The following is a 19528-nucleotide window of genomic DNA, read 5'->3' on the forward strand; positions in this document are numbered from 1 at the left end:
CTGATATTTGTACTTTGTACCTTTAGGGGCAGACTATATTGTAGGTAATTATATATTAATTGATAAATTTTGTCAATATATCAACAAATAAATCGGTAAATATTATACAATATAATTAGTTGCATTTATATAAGCATTAGTTGATAGAATTACTATAGATTTCAATTAGCTTTATTTCAATGAATAGCAATAATACATTAAAAAAAATATATATAATTATTGATAATATTTTTTTTATATAATAAGCAATAACGTCAAGGGACATGGAAGTATAAAGAATTTAGGAAAATAAATTTAATAACAATTATCAATACTTTTTTTATCAATTTATCATAATACGTAAATATATAATGTATGATTAGTAGAATAATATATACATATTATATAAATTATAAAAATTTAAACATGTTTATATATATATATATATTAGATTTATTGTTGTATTCAAATTTATATGTAATAAAATTCTATACAAAACTTCTATCGTGAAATGCGTCTTCAATCAATATAAATATAATTACAATATTGTATGTTTAATATGGTGCACGTAATTTTGATATATTGCGGTTAGTGTAGCGGTCGAGTGTTGATATTTTAATCGCTCATCGATTCTTTCAATAATTAATATCAATTAAAAAAGCATACCGTTAATTGAGTTTGATTAAAATGGGATCGTTGACTGTTGCTGTGCAGCGCATGGGGGAGATTTATATATTGAAATGTCTAATTAAGTTGTTGTGTGCGCGTGAACGTACCGAATACAGTTTCACCGAATTGAGGGGACCTCGTTATTCTTCAAATACTTATATAATGTTAACTGCGTTTATGGTGCTGACCTAAAATTTTATGTTTAATCATGCAGTACTTATCGAATGTGTGCTTAGCTGCGGTCATAACGGTTCAATACGTACTGCTGTATGGACTGTACGAATATATTCGTGAAGTGGACATCAAATGTTCGGCATTGGAGGCAGCGACGATTCATCGGTCTAGACGGGATGTGAACATCGCTGAAAACTCGGTGTCTTCAAAGACCGAAGATGGCGGGGAAAAAGTGGAATTTATCAATCCGAATTTCCGACCCATCATCGAAAAAGAAACCAATGCTAAGGGAGAAGCACCAAATGGAACCAAAGAGGAATGGTATTGGCTCAACGCCTATTCGAGGATACCAGTAAGAGACAGAGAGTGTGAGAGAGTGCATATTGCACATACATTACGTAAAATACACTGTGCTTAGTTATTGTTAGTATCTGAGTGTTTTACTAACGTTTAAACGGTAAAATATTTAGGTAGCTGCTCTTCAAGGTTTCTGCTCATCTACTAGAGACTATTGTCCACCCGGTAAAGAAGGACCTATAGGTCCTCGAGGAGAGATTGGTCCAGCAGGACTACCAGGAAATAAAGGTATATGATTTAATAAAATAAAATAATAACTACCTTAAAAACGGTTTATTTTTATTGTTCGTGAAAACAAATGAATAACGTAAAACCTTTTTATATAATAATAAAATATTTACATTTAATGTATTGAATAATTATATGTTATTTTTTTAGTACCTAACAATATTTAATAGCTAATAAGTGAGGTGATATAGGTACCAATATTTTAATACAATGAAAATTCTGTATGCTTTATTTATTATGTATCGTGGTGAAAATAAAGTAAATTTTTATTGAATAATAAAATATAATATTTTTTTACTCATGTGAGTTTTAAATACTTAAAAAAAAAATTAAAACTTATTTAATAAAATATTTAACTAATACCTATAATAGTTTATATTGATATATTAAAAATATAGTAATTAACGGTAGTAAACATTTAAAACAAATCTCATTTTATTTATTTCATATTAATAGAAAAATTTTATTGGGAAATAAATTAGAAGTATGGAAGACAACTGTAGAATAAAATATCAGGAATCTCTGTAGGATGCTAATAATGATATCTATGTATAATTTGTATTGATTGGAATTAATTCAAATATAGTCATATTATAAATGTTTAATATTGAGTTTATTCTCAATAATAAAGGTCAATTGTTAAAATGTAAATATTAATTAGTAATTTAACCTATAACTCTATAATTTGATGTTTATTACGTATATTTTATAAAATTAAAACAGTTGGATTAATGTTACTTAAAATCATGTAAAATGAAATAAAATGTATGCATAAAATGTTTAACTATAATATAACTATTCCATTGAACATTTATGTTTTAGGCGAACCAGGTCGCGATGGTCCAATGGGTCTTGAAGGTCGAAAAGGCCCAACGGGGCTACCAGGGCCGGTTCGTAGGTGCCATGATAATTAAATTGGCGTTGTACAAAATGCTTAGCTTTATTATGTATTAAAATATTTTTTATTATAGGTAGGTCCAAAAGGAGAAAGAGGGATGACTGGTTTTCCAGGAGCACCTGGTAAGGAAATTAATATAATTTAAACAATAGGTATTTTTGAAAATAAAAAAATCTATAGTATATTAAATATACTATATTTCATGACAAAAAACATCAATTTAAAATAAATCTACAAGTTTTTGTTTAAAATTTTAACTATAGATGCGTTTCATTTAATTTAAGAAATAGGAGGTTCTGATTAAATTTTTACGTTTAGATTAAATAGATAAACATTGTATAAGCAAATAACTTAATTCAATAACGTATCGATGATTTGATGTGTATTTTAGATGTACAAATTTTACTAAATAAAAACTATTAGTTATATAGACTTTTATTATTTAAATACTCAATACTTAGATACATACGTAGAAAATAGACTGCATAAATCTATATTGCTATACAGCGTATAATTATAGACAGTCCTATATTACATATTTTTATATTCATCTATAATACTGTACGAGGGTACCAAATTAAAATAATTTTTGACTTATGTAAAGTATTAAAATTCTAAAATATTTATATTTCACATAAAAATTGGAATATTAGTATTGTTAGAAAATCAGCGTATGAACACAGCTAATATTCTTAACTTTAAATTTGACACAAATGTATAAGATATAGGCTCTGCAGATTCGCTATACAACATGTGTGTCAAAAAAAAAAAAAAAAATGGCGCATGTACTGCGTTAATATCTTTTTAATTTTGATTAATGTTAAATATCAAAATACTTAGGGAGGTACCAAGTAAGTATTCGAGTATAATAATTTTGTTTTTTATAGAACTATGTCAAAATTAATTAAAACTTCTTCAACTTCTTGTATTCTAATTAAGATAATAATTGATGTTTAAAAATAAATTCAATTAAGTTTAATTTTATGAAATAATTACCTAAAAGTTATAAAGTAATAAGCTTGTTTAATAAACTAGGTTTAGATGGACGTGATGGTATTCCTGGAGAACCCGGATTGGATGGAATGCCTGGAAAATATGGTCTTGATGGTTTGTAATTGTTTTTTTGTTTTGCATATAACAGTACCTATAATACAGTTTTAGAAACATATAAACCTTCAGCCATTTTTTAAATTAGAATTTTTAAGAATGTATAATACAAATAATAATTTATAATTTAGTTAATTAGGATGGAAAAGAATAATTTTGTTAAATTTGAACATTGTTTTATTTAAGTAAGGTATGGGGGAGTCTTCACTTAATGGTGTAAATATTAAACATTCTCAGTGGGCTTCTATCTTCTGGTATTTTTCAAAACTTAATTTGTATAATATAAATGGTTGTAGAAGAAATGTATATGACTGAAGTGTTGTTTTAGCCATTAAGTGATTATCTATAAAAAGAGGCACCAGGGTAATGTTTCTTTTCGAACGCGTCTTTAATCATCAAAACTTGTCCTATAATTTTAAATGAGTTACTATGAGTTTAATTTTTTAAATTAAATCAATATATAACAAAATCTTTGTTATTAATCGATATAAATACGTATATATTACTAATATAAGTAGTATATAAACATGTATAATATATACAGTATACACCTATTACACCTATCGTTTATCGATGCTGTAATTTTTAATTATATATTTCACTTCAAGTATTTTTTTTTAATAACTTATATATAGGTATTTACCTTTAATTATTTAATATTATTATCCTACTATTATCTTATTATTAATTGCATTTATATTTGATAATTGATTTAAGGTGTTCCTGGTACTAATGGTTTACCTGGAAAGGATGCAACGTGCTTCAATGGTACCGATGGAAAACCTGGTGAAATGGGACCAATAGGACCACCCGGTCCTATTGGCCCAAAAGGTTAGTAATAATTTTTTTTTAAATTTATACTTAAAGCAATTACACTTAAAATTTGATGAATTAGGTTTAACTGGACCGAAAGGTCGTCCAGGTAAACCAGGAGTTGATGGTACTCCTGGAAGACCAGGATTAAGTGCTTATAACTACACGGTGAATGGAATTCCCACTACAGACTTTTTAACAGCTCCTAATATTATTGGACAATCTGAATTAAAGAATATCACTGTGAAAGAGGGTGATAATTTAAGGTTACGGTGTGTAGCAACAGGATCCCCTAAACCTACAATTGTATGGCAAAAACTTGATACTACTACAGTACCGATGGGATCGTGGAGAGGTAAGTATTTTCAGTTATTTAACTTTAAATATGTTTATTTTTTTTATTATTATTTTAGAGGAGACAGTCACTGGTTACGCTATAAATATTACTAAGGTCAATAGACTTCACATGGGTCGTTATAAATGCATAGCTGATAATGGTATAGCTCCACCTGCAATACAATATTATTCAATTGAAACACATTGTAAGTATCTACCTAATTACGTTTTTTTGTCAAATTCACATAATATATTTTATTTTATTCGTAATTTATATAATATAATATGTATATATATATTGTAATAGCAAAACGCATATTTATTTAATTATTAGAAATTTTTACTTACTTAAAATATTACTTTTATACGAGTACACGAATCTCAGATGAGATAGTTAAAAAAATAAAATAATTTAATTTTGAATTAGCTGTTATTATGATTGTAATATGTAGTTATTGTTTTTTTTAGTCCCTCCACTTATTTCTGTACAAAATCAACATGTAGGCGCTGCAGTTAATCGTTCAACATCATTTGAATGCGAAGTAGAAGCTTATCCATACGCAATTCACTATTGGGAACGAGAAGGAGATATTATAGATAACAGTGATAAATATAGTATAACCAGAATAGATATTTCCAGTTATAAGTTCATAATGCAACTAAATATATCATCAGTTAATGATGCTGACAATGGCACATATTATTGTGTGAGCAAAAATGACGAAGCTATCGTAGCTGGAAACATCACTTTATACAGTAAATATTTAATAAAAACTATTAATATTGTATTCAATAACATGTTATTTTAAACATTATTAGTTGTTGATCCAACTTTGGTAACACCTCCGCCATATGTTGATCCCAATAACAAAATTAAGTTCGGTAAAGGACCTCCAGAATTAATTGGAGAATATGACATATGTCAACCACCTGTAATTTGTCCTACTTGTCCAAAATCAAAAGAAACAAAGGAATGTAAAGAAGAATTTTCTATTGATGACTTGCTGGGCCATCAGCCATTAGCTATACAACAATTACACAAAGTCACCAATAAAGGTCATGCTAATCGAACTTTAGGTAAATACTAAATTAAGAGTATAATAATTTGATTGTATTAATCAAATATACTTACTTACCTTTAATAATATGTATTCCAGACTGCCAAGTATATGCGGTGGGTAAACCAGTCTTTAATAGGGTTTCAAATGCTTCGTTTGGAAGTTGGATGAAAGATCCAATGTCACGTGATTCAAATGATACCATTTGGATGACAGTTAATGAGATAAATGTACTTTATCAATTTTCTAATAAATCAATGTTTAAAGACAATAGACCAACAAAAACATATACCTTAAGCTACCCGTTCCATGTGAGTGAAATGTACAACTATATTATTAATAATTACAATATAACAATTGTTTTTATTTATTAACACTAAGTGGTATTGTTTTTTAAGTAGATAATTTAATTTTATAATATATTACAAAATATGATAATTTAAGTTTTTAAATAACCTTGAAAGTTTTGATTTTATTAAATAAGACAATTAATATAAATGTTATCATTCCTAATTATCTTTAAATATTTCAAATTTACTATGTAATATTTTTAACCTAAAATACATCTTAAGTTTAAAATTTAAACGAATCAATTTCACATTGTTTAAATAAAAATATAAAATTTTAAATTAAACTAGTTTTTGAAAATTATTAATTGTTACCAAACTAAATTGCATATAAGTGAATAATTAGTTATAATGAAAAATGTATTTTAGGGTAATAGTCATGCGATGTACAAAGACTCTTTTTATTTTCACGAAAAGGATAAACCAATAATTCGAAAATATGATATTCAACAAGAAAAATGCACAAATTCTTTGACGGTTCCATACTTAAATACTACTAACCTTAAAAATCGTTTGTATACAACTAAGTTAGTAAATTGTTTATACATTTAAACAAAATTCAACTATATAGGTATATTAAGCATAGAAATACAATAGTTTTTTATGAATATTTAGAATGAATTACGTTGATTTGGCAGTCGAAGAAAATGGTTTATGGGTAATTTATGGTCTGGAGGATTCAAATAATACAGCAGTTCTACATGTTGACCCGATGACGTTGGAAATCGAGTATGCTTGGAATATAAGCATTAAACACGATCGAGCAGGAGATATGTTTATCGTTTGTGGGGTATTATATGCGGTCCATAGTGTAACTGAAAGGAGTACAACCATTAGGTGATACACATAAAATATTAATGCATAAATATAATTCACTACATATTAAAAGATTTTATTCTAGATTCCATGTCGTAATAAATTTTTATAATTTTAATTTAGATTTGCACTGGATTTATACAAAAACGTTCGATTAAACGATGTAGATTTACCATTCACTAATCCATTTGCACACACAATATTAATCCAATACAATCCACATAATAAAGAATTATTCACTTGGGATCAAGGAAATTTGTTAACGTATCCAATTAGATACAATGCTATGGGTCTAAACATTACTAACAAAGAATTAGATGACGAAATGATTCCTTCTGGTATAGAACAGAGTAGATTAGAATAAATTTTGAAATATTTTATGTATATTTTTTTACATTTTCAAGTATAATTTTATTTTATATAATTGTAAAGACATATTTAAATGTTCTACAATTTTTAATTAACTAAAGACTTAATATTTTTATTGTGTCTCCAAGTACATACAATTTTTTTTTTAGTTTATCAAATATAACTATCTTGATTGTTGTTTTAATATATGATATGTTATTATTAATTGTATATAGGTACTAGATGGGCATGATTTATATATTTTTACTTACAAAATAAGGATGTATGTATATACACATCTTATTAAAATTAACTGTCATAGTATACCTAGTATACCAAACTTTATTTTATATCGAAATGGATGAATTTTTTAAAAATAAAAATAATAAATAATAATTTATTAAACATCATACAAAATTCATATAAAATAATAAGTAATTGATTTATATATACATATACCAATTATATACGCCTTTTATAAACAAGACTTGTGCTGTTGGCTGAGAGTTATTTACTTATACACTACAAATATAAAATAAAACAAAATACTTCTTAGTTTTGTATTAGTATAAATTGAAACAAGCATGTTTCATATTATAACATTATAGATGAATAAATATTGCTTGAAATTTTATTCATATCAATATTATTTTTATTTATTTATTTATTTTTTTTTTTTTATGTTTCTTGAAATTCAGATAATTTAAATAAATCAGTCCCAAATAATCATTAAATTTCTACATAAATAGTTTTTATTAATAAACAAAAAATAAATACATGCTGAATGATTCAAAATTAAATTCAGCATATAAATATATAATACAAATTAAAAATGATTTTTAGAAATTAAACCTTAGGTATTATAATATTATGATTTTTTTTGTTGGAGTAGGTACGACTACTTCAATTAAGAAGGTATACAATCATAGTCAGGATGAAAGTAGACATTCGATACGTTGACACGTTGTAGATACTGCAGTCTGTAGTAGGTGTCGAGAGTTGGTAATTCATAATTGAGTAAGCTAATATAGTACTGTACAAATGGTATAATCGTGGCAGGGATTAAATGTGGTTACTTAGTGTAAATGACTGATGTCGAAGAGTGGAGTAATACTACATGTTTGTTTTGTACGCAATCACGTTCTCTCGGTGAATAAAGTGGTAAGCTACTCGTAAAATATAATTATGTAAACAATATTAGACACTTTAGTTATGTACCTATTTTGCCTATACAATACGCCAGGCAACATATTATGTTTGCGTGAATTTTCATCAAAATCTCAAAAATTAGCAAATTATTAAAATTCATAAAATTTTTGTTAATATTCATACCTAAGATTTTAAAATTTATATATATATATTTTTTAAATTTTATAAGGATATTTCAAATAAAATATTTACCAGAAAGTCAAATTAAATTTTTATAAGAGTTATAAGTTCAAATTTTTACGGCATTATAGATATTAATATTATATTCATCTGTACAATAATTATTTTTCCTTAAAGAATTTTCTTTTTAGGTCTTTAAGAACATTATTAGAAATACAAAATTAACTGATCTTATGATAAGTTACAAATTAAACAACGGAAACAAGATGTAATATAATTAATTTACGCATAAAATTAACATTAAAATTAGTTAAAGTGAGAATATATCCAAACTTGAAATTAAAATTTGAGATATACAAGTTGGCCAAGGTACGAAAAAAAACTATATATCGTTATTGGCTATTGAGATAATCCTAATAAGAGGAACATTTTTTGCAAAATGTGTATTTACTGGTAGGTAAAATAATTTCTTAAACCTGATGAAACAAAGAACACGAATGTCGAGTCGTTCTGACAAACGGGGTGGATCAATAGATTCTTCAATTTTTTCATTAATAAAACGATTAATGGAGATATTACAAAGTTTGAATAACGTTAATATGACTATAGTTGTGGGATAAGTGTGCAATATTTGACGGTAACTGGAAACTGGTTCTGAACTTTAACTAGACATCACATGTCACGTAGAGTATAAACTATAAGGAGATCCAATAATGGCCCCGTATTCTGTAATAACGTCCTTACTAACAAGTTATAAAGTTTAGAAAAAGTTAATTTAAATTTTCAATGTATAGAATAAATTAAAATTTACTATTGTAGTATGCAGCCAGACGTGTTGGCTATTTTTGGGTGTCTCCGTATATTTTTAATTTTGCATAATTTTACGGGGTTAGGAGTGTGGTGTGGTTTTTAAAATTAAACTTGCATAAGCTTGCATGTTCATGATTAGGTATGTGGTGTAATATATTTATACCAAAAAATATCAAAAATCTTAGTTTTTATTATCAAGGTATGTTGTTAATTCTTATATGTGTTGTTCTGGTGAATATCTAACGCTATACAAATTTCAATTTATATATCAAATTTGATGCGAGTTTCCATTAACCCTTTTTAGTATATTATAGCCTATAGGTATCAATATTTTTGAGGAATCACGTATTACGTTTTCAAATGTTAGGAATAACAAGTGCATTTTTAATAAAATTTTAATTTTAAAATAAATTACAAAAAATGTCTATTGATAAATAATTAAAAAAATAAAAATGGAAAATTTTAAATGTTTTTAAATAGGTAACTCAAATAGTCAAATAGTCAACTATATTTATATAATTATAAGTATCTACAGGTATTCATGAAGTTTTTTACTTCTCCGACCATATTGTTTTGAACCTAGTATGAATTCTTACCTGAACGGTTATCATCGTATGGTAATAAGAACAGTAACATTAAGAATATATACTAATGAAGTATAATTAATTTAAATGCAATTGTTAGTAATTAGGCCATAGCTATTGTAGACTGTAGTCAATATCTTTTATTTTCTGTTCAACGAAAGAATATACTGTGACCGGCCTGAAAAAAAATTTTTTTTTGAACATCTACATATCTTATGTGCCATCCATAATGGAATTAGACTCGATAACTTTACTATCTTGTAGGGATGTGCAGAACCAGTGAATTCTCGTTTCTTTTAAAGGCAGAGTATATTCAATATTCATTGACCATTGTAGTATTACTAGCAATTAGCATTATTATTTAATAGCATTGTAAGTTACTATTTAGTATTTTGTAATGTAAATGTATTAAATATAATTATATAAATTTACAAACTACCAATTTAAAGTTTCAAGTGTTAACAGTGTTTACACTTAGTAGGCACGAGTGTCTAGGACAGGTATTCTCGCATTCCACCAAGAACGGCAAGAACCAACTAGAACTTAGTAACAATTATATTGTAGAATATAGAAGCCGAAATAACTATCATGAGTATTCACGATTCGCGAGATAATGTTATCAGTGGTTCTCAAAAATACTGGACAAATAACCAATAACAATATTTATCCAACGAAAAATAAAAATAAAATATCTAAATTCATATAGTGATAGATTTTAATGGATAAATTAATAAAAAATAGTGGTCAGCTGATAATAATTAATAGTTTAAGGAAAAAACATAATTCTGAATCATCAGCCATTTTACTAACTCTTTAAGTAAAATAGTTTACTTATAAAAATTTTGGGACACCTTGAGTTTACAGTTAGTATCAAACCAGTGTAAGGGCGAAAAAATGATTGGGCGTCGTTTGTGTCGTTGATCAGCTATTGGACATCTGCTTTTGTTCTGTTGAATACTAACGATACGCCAATTTTGGTTGGATGCGCTAATTTGAGCGGCAAATTAATTTATTTCGACTGATTCTGAATTGTGTGAAGTGAATAACATAACCATGTCTGTGTTCTTGGTGAATCCGTAAGTATTAGCGATTAATTATTGAATGCCGTTAGTTGTAATAAAGAGCGTATTATAATTTTAGGTCTACAGAAGAAGAAGAGGAAGACAATCCAACCGAAGATGATCCTAACGCTATCACAATATCCGTAGAAGAGAGCAATCAAGCTTGCAATGTGGCTGCCTTAAATCAATTTTGGCCAAAAGCAATCGAAGAAATTAGAAAGATTGGAACAGTAAAACTATCCATTGTTTAAATTATGTTTGGTTGTTACAGAACAGTTTTTTTTTTTTAATTTTGTTTAGTTAGACTTAAAAACACAAGCATTACCATTAGCTAGAATCAAAAAAGTGATGAAATTAGATGATAACGTGAAAATGATCAGTGCAGAGGCTCCAATGCTGTTCTCAAAAGCTGCAGAAATATTTATTAATGAATTGACTCTTCGTGCTTGGATACATACTGAAGACAACCGACGACGGACCTTACAAAGAAATGATATTGCTATGGCAATCACCAAGTATGATCAATTTGATTTTCTTATTGACATAGTACCTAGAGAAGAAGCAAAAATTGTTACAAAAGAAGTTAAGACATCACTGAATCCTGAACAAGTAATTATCACTTATCAGTTATCAATATTAGGTATCGTATGTATTTATCAATAATGCTGCAAGACATTCCATCAATCATTTATTACCAAATAAACAATATTAATTTTTCATGACATTAATATTAATATATTCTAATTATAATTTGGTTTGTTTAAAGAAAAAATATTAAAGAATAACATTACTTTTCAAAATTGTGTAAAATAAATATATAAATTAGTAGGTAGGTACTCTTATACTTAAATTATTGTTTTTAATATTTTTGTTTTTAGCTGTATAGATTATAATTTTTCTTTAGTATTTATTTGTAATATTAATAATTCATGTTAGCACTTTGTAATCAAATTACCTAATTTAATAAGTGGAATAATGTGTAACAATTTTTAGGTGGTTCAAATTTGTTTAACTATGAAAAAATATCTAAACATTCTTTTAGGTTAATATTTTTTATAGTAAATTTTCATTAATTTGATCTTATCATCATGTATGTTATTGAATTGAGTATAACATTTAAGAAAAAAATAAACTTATTCTACTAAATTGTTAATAATAAATGTATTTCTATATGATTTTTAAATTTTAGGTTCAGTATTATTTTCAACTTGCTCAACAACAACAACAACAACAACAGCAACAGCAGCAACAACAACAACAACAACAACAACCAAATAATGCATCAGGGTCTAGTGCTGGACAAACAATACAAATCTTACAACCAGTGAACAACCAAGTAGTATCTTTAGGGAATGGTACTCAAGATCAAGTAAATATAGAAAATGTATGTTGTATTTAATACAAAATCAAGTATTTAATTAAAGTAGTATGTAATTATTAATATAATCTAACTTTTTGTATTCTCTTATAAAATAAGTTTGATATATCTTAAATCTTATAAGTTATATTGATAACTTAGTTAAATGTATCCTAATACTTAAGTGCATAGGTAGATATTAGAAGGAGGGGAGCTTGAGTTCTCCCAGGATATTTTTAAGCCTTCCAAGTCTATTTTAGTCTGTTTACAACACTTTAGTCGGGTTACATATGAACCAATTAATGTATTTAATAGTATACTTTGAATACATTTTAAATTTATTTTCATCTTTTTTTTTTTCTTAAATTATATTTAAATTCTATAAAAAAAATAATTTAGTAAATTGCTATTAAAAATTATTTAAACATCATTGCATATACCTTATATTTATTTACAACATGATAATTTTATTACCTTGGTAATAATTTTTTCTACAAAACTGTCCAAAAGGTTAGGTTATGTTTATAAAAATAAAATCAAGAGAACAAAATTGAAAAAATGCGAAAAATTACAATATGTTACATTTAAAAATATTATATTTCAATTTGTGCTTCCATGAACACAAATTTATAATTCGCTAAGTAGAAATTCTGAGTAATGGTAAAAATTGTGTAAGATTCATATTCTAGTCATTAATAAATTTATAGTATTATATTTTATTTTATAGATTAATAAAATAATTATTAATTAATTTTTTTTTTTGTTTTTTTATTAATAATTTTTTTGTTACTTTGTTACTTAGATTCCAAATAATACATCAAATATTACAACAAGTACTTCAACCACTGTAACAGGTAGTCAACCACAAGTTATACAGTTACAAGGTAATACTCAGGCATTGAATACAAATTCAAATGGTGTACTTCAGTTAGTACAACAGGTTATTACTCCAACCGGAGAAATACAACATATACCTGTAAGTATTGCCGTTAACTACATTACTAATGTGTATTTAAATTAATATTGGCTATGATATATAGTATAATTCTTTGAAAGTGAAAATTATTTGTTTAATTTAAAATTTTAAAACAAATTATGGTATCTAGTTTAGTAATTCTCAATATAAAAATTGATACATGGTTTTCTTTAAAATCATGTTAATGTGCTTTATGTGTGTTTATAGTTTAAACTAATACAATTTTCAATTCTTATAGTTATGGCTTGAAAATTGAATAAAAGGTTCTTCATAAGTTTTGCTTACATCAATTTTATTAAAAATTTTAAACTTCACATATTATTATGTTTAATTTTTTTTTTAGATATTTCAAATTCAAATGAATAATAAATAGATATTTAAACCAAAAATAATAATTTTTAACTCTTTGTCATATATTATAATTTACTGTCCAAATTCACATTTAATATTAATTATGCCACAAACATATTTACATCATTCTACGATTCATAAGTATTAAGCTATAATAATTAATAACTAATATTATATGAAGTAATAAATACAATTTTATTTTTAGTTTGCATTAGTTCAATCTACTGAATTAATTAAAAAATAAATAAATTACTTATAATAATATAAAAGAATCATAAAATATCTTAAGAAATATAGGTTGATAGACTGTTCAGAATGAGGTTTCGTATACAATGATTTATCTATAATTCAAAATTAATGTTAATAACAGTAAATTACTAAATCACGAGGTATAATTTCATGTAATATACAGCAAAGTAATTTTCCCAGTTTTTGTAATCATTTAATTCACATAAAATCACTAAATTTAATAAATGTTGCTCATTATATTTTTGTTTTTATTAAGGCAAATTTCGTATGAGGAGATAACCAAAAAATTATGCAATAGAATTTTAAAATTTACATAAATTTGGGCACTGATCATGTGTGCAACCTACACATACATTTTTGGTCCAGTATACGACCACATATAGCTATTTTATTTATTTCTATTTATCCTTCTTGTTTTATAAGTAAAGAGTTAAGTCCAGATTCTTGTTCATTTACATCTTTTTATGGTGTGTCCTAAATTCTATTAAAACAAGCTACAAATCCAATTCAAAAGATGTAGATTAATTAAAAAAATGTAATGTTTCACAAAATTGCACGTTTTAGTTTTTTTTAAAAAAAATGCACTAAATAGTATTTTTGTAAAAATAAATCTGTTTAATCTATATTCTATTACCATCTATCTACTTTATTATATCTGTATTAAGTTGTTATATGAAGTATTGGACTTTAATATCTAATAATTTAATTATGTATATATATATATATAATTAAGATAATGAATATAGGTACTATGATAGTCTATAAATTATTGATACTTATACACATACAGTACTACAATCTATTTGCAACAGCCATAGTCAACTCGTGTTTTATATAACAATTTTATAGTTGATATTTGTTACTTAATATCATTTAATTTAAAATGATGAAAATTGGTCATAATTTTATAGAAAAAAACTTGGAAATGTAAATGATTATAAATTTTAATCAAATATTGTAGTTTGTTAAATACGCTAATCTATTCTTAGTTAATTATTATTTTACTTAAATTAAATTTTTTTTTTAAATTTTATATTTTAATATAATAGGTACTTGATAGTTATTGTCAACTAATAAATAATAATATTAAAAATAAAATTTGAAGTACCTGTAGTATAAATTTTGTTTTTGAACATTTTAATTGCACGTTTTTTAGGTGTTAACTGCACAAAAATCTGGTCTTTATTTATAATAATTCATCATACTTTATGTATAATTTGTCATAACTGCATCTTTCTTGTCTGATAAAAATTTGTTGAATATAGTTTACTTGTTAGGGTGAAGGGACCTCCAACACTCTTATTTAAATTGTTTAGATAATGAAAATGCACTGTTTACTCTTATTTCATATTGCTTCTTCAATATTTTCCACAAACATTTTATGGTTTGGGTATCAGTATTAATAAACCATTTTTGATGATTCATGGTATTGTGTTCATCATTGTTAAATGACAAATAAGCTCTCCATTCATCACTATGGATTATATTTCCACATGTCATGTATAGCCAATAGCCAGATAGGAATATACACATAGGCTGTAGGTTGCAGATTAGACTGGTGCCCTCATTTGTTTACTTTATTTTTATTATGAAATAAGTCTAGCATATATTATATTAATATAATATATCCATATTTGGGACACACTTAACCAAGTTATCTGTATGATAAGAATGCTTATTAAATATTTTTTCTTGGGTCAATAATAGGTAATAACTAATAAGTAATAACAGTGCTTACATAATTATTCAATTTATAAAAGTCAATCTAATTATCCCATTATTAATTTTGATGAATATATTATTTATGATCTAGATATTTCTGTCATTTAATTTATATATATATATATATATAATATTCCCATAAAATAGAAAAAAAAATGCTTTTAAAAATATTAACAATATCCTTTTGATCTAGATACAAATTAATTCTAATCAACTTCAAATGCTTCGTATGCAAATTCAAAATTCTCCTCAATCACAAGTTCAAGTAGTGCAATCGCAACCTCAAATCATACAAGTAAGATATTCAAATTTCAAAATATTTTTATTTTTATAATTATAATTTATTATTATGTATTAATATTTTTAAGGTGGCCTCACAAGCTAATGGGCCAACACCAGTATACATATCTCAATCAGCTATTAATCCATCTTCAAGTTCAGAATAAATTATTGTAAATAAAATAAAAGTTATTTATTATGTAAAATAGTTAGTAAATTGTCATTCAAAATTAAAATACATTATTAATTTAAATCTTTTTTTTTTTTTATCTTTTATATAATTTTAATTTACAAATGTTATTATAGGTTACAAATCAATTCATCTAGTTTCATTAAATTTTTATTAATTTTAACTCAAATTTTGGTGTAAAAATTATCATAAATACCATTAATGTCTGTTAAACTCGTGTTAAATCTTTCTAAACATTTGGGGAAAAATTATTGTTATGAAAAGCAGTCATTCAAATTGTAAATAATTTATCATTAGTGTATATTTTTTTATACTTTTTATCTCTTATTTTATATTAACCATTGAATCATTTAATTTGTTCTTTGAAGTTTAAATACTGTTTAATGTTTATGAGGAATATGAAGTGTGGCTGTAAAAAAATGGTACCATTAATTTTTAAATAATTTTATTTGTATCTATACAGATAAATTGTACATAATTTGCCATAACATAAACAGTAAATAATTATTTAAAAATCAATTATACATTTTATTTTTATAATGCTGTAATTTATATATTGTAAAGTAAATAACAAGCATATAAAGAGACAGAATAATTATACTAGAGACAGTATTCATTACTAAAGTGTATAAACACATATTTATAATTCCAGTTACAACATTGGCAAATAAAAAGAAAATTAATAAATTATCATTTACACTATCTATAATAAGTGAAATTTTATTAAATTCATCTAATTGTCCTATCTTAAGTAAAAGAATAGTTATAAAGTTTTCAATCATAATTGACATAAACAAAAGAAATGAAGACATTGATAACACCCAGTAAACATAACCAGCATTAGCTAATCTTCTAGAAACACCAAAAATATAACTTATGACAAATGTCAATAAAAATAAAGCTATAGATAAAGTCGATGTTACTGCTAAAAGAAAAATACTGTTTATTAAATGATTTTTTTTCATAAAAATTGACAATCGTGATTTCATTGACAAAGAATATAAAAAAATTGCTTCATAGCCAATTAATGATAAAATACCTTCACGATTTGCTGAGAACAGAGTGTCTCTGGGAGCATCACTCATAATCCAATCGGCAAGTCCAAAATTTAAAGCAAATTCATAAATAATGACCAGAATTGTGGCAATACAAGATAGACAACAAGTATTGACAAAAGGTAAAACAATTAGATTAATTATTTTTAGGAATGCTAAAGTCATGAAAAAATTCCAATGTACACCATACTCAAATACGTAATGATGATAATCTGCTTTTGTTACGAAATATGTACGACCAATTCCCAACATAATCAATGGTAAAACTTGTTTAAATACTTTGAGTACATTTTTACTTATATTCCGTGTATTAGGAATATTAAACAATAATGCATTAGAACAAACATAACAGCCAACACCTATATCCATTACACCGTGTCCATACATTTCTGTTTTAGCAAATCGACGTGGAAACACGTTGAAATCTACTGCTAATATACAAAAAACTGTATACGTATTGAGCATAAATCTATAAACTGTCATGTAAGGGTTTTTTTTTGTTTTAATAGTACTCGAAGATAAATAATTGTGGTTCAATAACATCCAAGTAAATGCAATACCAAAGATTGTCATGTAAATTAAGAACTGTTCAACTGAATAATCTGAAAACAATGTGAAATTAAACACAGTTGGAAGTACCATTGTAATAACTTCAAAAAGAAACATCCATATTGTCGGAGAGTTGAGTTTTTTGCTGTAGTCTGTATCAACTGATATCCAAATAAATATGATTATATGAATAGGCAATGGAAACAGAGATGTGTAAGTTTCAATTAACGTTGAGCCTGTTTGGTTGGATATGGCTTCTCTGTGCAGTTCTTTATACTCAGTATCCATGATGTGAATGAGAACATACAAATGTCCAACTAGATATAGAAATAAACTTGATTAACATTTAACAAATGGCAACAACCACAAAGAGCAGGTACTTAAATAAATACTATTTACCCAAACGTTGAAGATATTTTAATCAATGATATTGTTGATACATTAAAACATGTAGTGTTAATTGAATAAATGTAAAAAAAATTAAAATATTAAATTTTTTTCAAGTACCTACATTAGTAAACGCCAACATGGTTTACATAATGGGTACTTTAATGCATTATTAACTAATGAGTAATTGGTTAGTTATTCGTTCCCAATTTAGTATAATACTTATAATAGCATGTCATAAAACTCATAATGATATAACATATTGTATTAATCAAAAATGAAAAACACTAAACGGTAATGAGTATGGTATCAATATAAATTATTGTATATTTGTGTGTATTAATCATTATTAATGTCTACAATGTGTATTTACTATTTTGTATTAAAACGACAAAACGTACGACAACTCAACAACAGCCGTTATAAATCATTATCTGGCAAGGTGTGGACATAGATAATTATTATCTAAGAAGCCGTGCTATGAAGACAATGTTTTCAGATAGTATTATCAGACAGCAGTTGGAGCAACAGACAAAATCTATTTTGTAGTACCTAGCACTAGGTACACCTGCGTCTTGACTCTTGAGAATCAGAATATTAAACTTAAATAATATTTGGGTACGTTTAAAATTGAGAGTACAGCCATAGATTAGTAGGTATATTATTACGGGTGCAGTAGAAAAATTAGTAGGTAGTTACTTGTAGGTTAAGAGCTTACATAGGTACGGATGTAGATATTACAGATCTATAGTCATGGTTACGAGTAAAAATTAACCACTGACGGATTAATCCATTGTTTGAAAAATATTATTTGTATTTATACTTAAACTAGAATTTATAATTGTGAAGTCAGTTATTAGTGAAGAGGGGGAGAGTTGAGCTGCGTAAATTCAATAAAATTGCACAGTTCATACATAATATAGGTACAGCCGTACAGGTACCGCTAGCACAGACCCAGAACATTTTTTATTAAAAATCATAAATGTATGCGAAAAAAAACCGGGAATTGGGAAGTCATTTTCTAATTATTGTTTATAATAGTGTTTGAATGTACCGCGTGTTCGTTTTATTAATAATTAGTCACTGTAATTTACAAGGGATGTGTAAAATTTAATCCGATGAGAAAATCATTGCAACACGAAAAACGATTTCGAATGAAAACGTGCGGTGAGTTAGAGCCCAGCTTCTAATGCAAAGGATATTTTATAAGCTATTTTCCTATCAGTAGTATGACATGTAAATATGTTGAACTCATTTTTGCTCAAAATTTCGCACAAGACGGTAATTACAACATAATAATCATTTTAATGTTAAATCATACTACATTAGGTATATCTACCTATATTATTGTTATTAATAATTTTTAAGTTAATACCGATGCGTTTTGGAATAGTCCGCAGACTAGAATCGTGGTATAAATAATTTAAAATTAGATTAAATATTTTGCAAATTTCATTGCTTATAAGTTATAAACAGGGCTCGAGACTTAAAGCATTTCC

The 19528-nt window shown here is 25.7% G+C and overlaps 3 protein-coding genes across 5 annotated transcripts; 2 read left to right on the top strand and 1 right to left on the bottom strand.

Moving 5' to 3' along the window:
- The first annotated feature begins 750 nt into the window (after positions 1-750).
- LOC112597690 lies at positions 751-7211 on the top strand. Of its 3 annotated transcripts, none has more exons than XM_025343853.1 (14): positions 751-1174; positions 1293-1407; positions 2230-2297; positions 2379-2427; positions 3341-3412; positions 4130-4243; positions 4308-4580; positions 4639-4767; positions 5030-5317; positions 5381-5638; positions 5719-5930; positions 6336-6493; positions 6582-6803; positions 6906-7211. In XM_025343853.1, exons 1-14 carry the CDS (start codon positions 857-859, stop codon positions 7144-7146), a joined length of 2517 nt encoding a protein of 838 aa, XP_025199638.1. In that variant the 5' UTR covers positions 751-856; the 3' UTR covers positions 7147-7211. The 3 variants fall into 3 exon arrangements, with proteins under 3 accessions (XP_025199638.1, XP_025199640.1, XP_025199639.1); XM_025343855.1 differs by having other exon boundaries at positions 1117-1190; XM_025343854.1 differs by having other exon boundaries at positions 1156-1220.
- A 3500-nt stretch (positions 7212-10711) lies between these two features.
- Positions 10712-16083, top strand: LOC112597740 (nuclear transcription factor Y subunit gamma-like). Its single transcript, XM_025343923.1, has 7 exons — positions 10712-10929; positions 10994-11144; positions 11215-11523; positions 12104-12298; positions 13074-13247; positions 15763-15864; positions 15938-16083. Exons 1-7 carry the CDS (start codon positions 10907-10909, stop codon positions 16013-16015), a joined length of 1032 nt encoding a protein of 343 aa, XP_025199708.1. The 5' UTR covers positions 10712-10906; the 3' UTR covers positions 16016-16083.
- A 467-nt stretch (positions 16084-16550) lies between these two features.
- LOC112597771 (phosphatidylinositol-glycan biosynthesis class W protein-like) lies at positions 16551-18082 on the bottom strand. The gene is made up of 2 exons (XM_025343970.1): positions 18042-18082; positions 16551-17959 (listed from the first exon to the last, which is right to left on the bottom strand). The coding sequence occupies exon 2, from the start codon at positions 17928-17930 to the stop codon at positions 16554-16556; it is 1377 nt and encodes a 458-aa protein (XP_025199755.1). The 5' UTR covers positions 17931-17959; positions 18042-18082; the 3' UTR covers positions 16551-16553.
- Between the last annotated feature and the right edge of the window lie 1446 nt (positions 18083-19528).

This window comes from Melanaphis sacchari, unplaced genomic scaffold (genome assembly GCF_002803265.2).
Source record: "Melanaphis sacchari strain LSU unplaced genomic scaffold, SCAv2.0 Contig43_pilon_pilon, whole genome shotgun sequence".
In the NCBI taxonomy this organism is placed as follows: Eukaryota; Metazoa; Arthropoda; class Insecta; order Hemiptera; family Aphididae; genus Melanaphis; species Melanaphis sacchari.

Bases quoted from the DNA above. Each gene is read 5' to 3' on its own strand.
- LOC112597690 (XM_025343853.1), top strand. From the start codon at position 857: ATGCAGTACTTATCGAATGTGTGCTTAGCTGCGGTCATAACGGTTCAA. The intron at 6,494-6,581 runs GTTAGTAAATTG...ATGAATATTTAG, and splicing joins AATCGTTTGTATACAACTAA to AATGAATTACGTTGATTTGG. The intron at 6,804-6,905 runs GTGATACACATA...ATTTTAATTTAG, and splicing joins GAAAGGAGTACAACCATTAG to ATTTGCACTGGATTTATACA.
- LOC112597740 (XM_025343923.1), top strand. From the start codon at position 10,907: ATGTCTGTGTTCTTGGTGAATCC. The intron at 13,248-15,762 runs GTAAGTATTGCC...CTTTTGATCTAG, and splicing joins GAGAAATACAACATATACCT to ATACAAATTAATTCTAATCA. The intron at 15,865-15,937 runs GTAAGATATTCA...AATATTTTTAAG, and splicing joins CGCAACCTCAAATCATACAA to GTGGCCTCACAAGCTAATGG.
- LOC112597771 (XM_025343970.1), bottom strand. From the start codon at position 17,930: ATGGATACTGAGTATAAAGAACTGCACAGAGAAGCCATATCCAACCAA.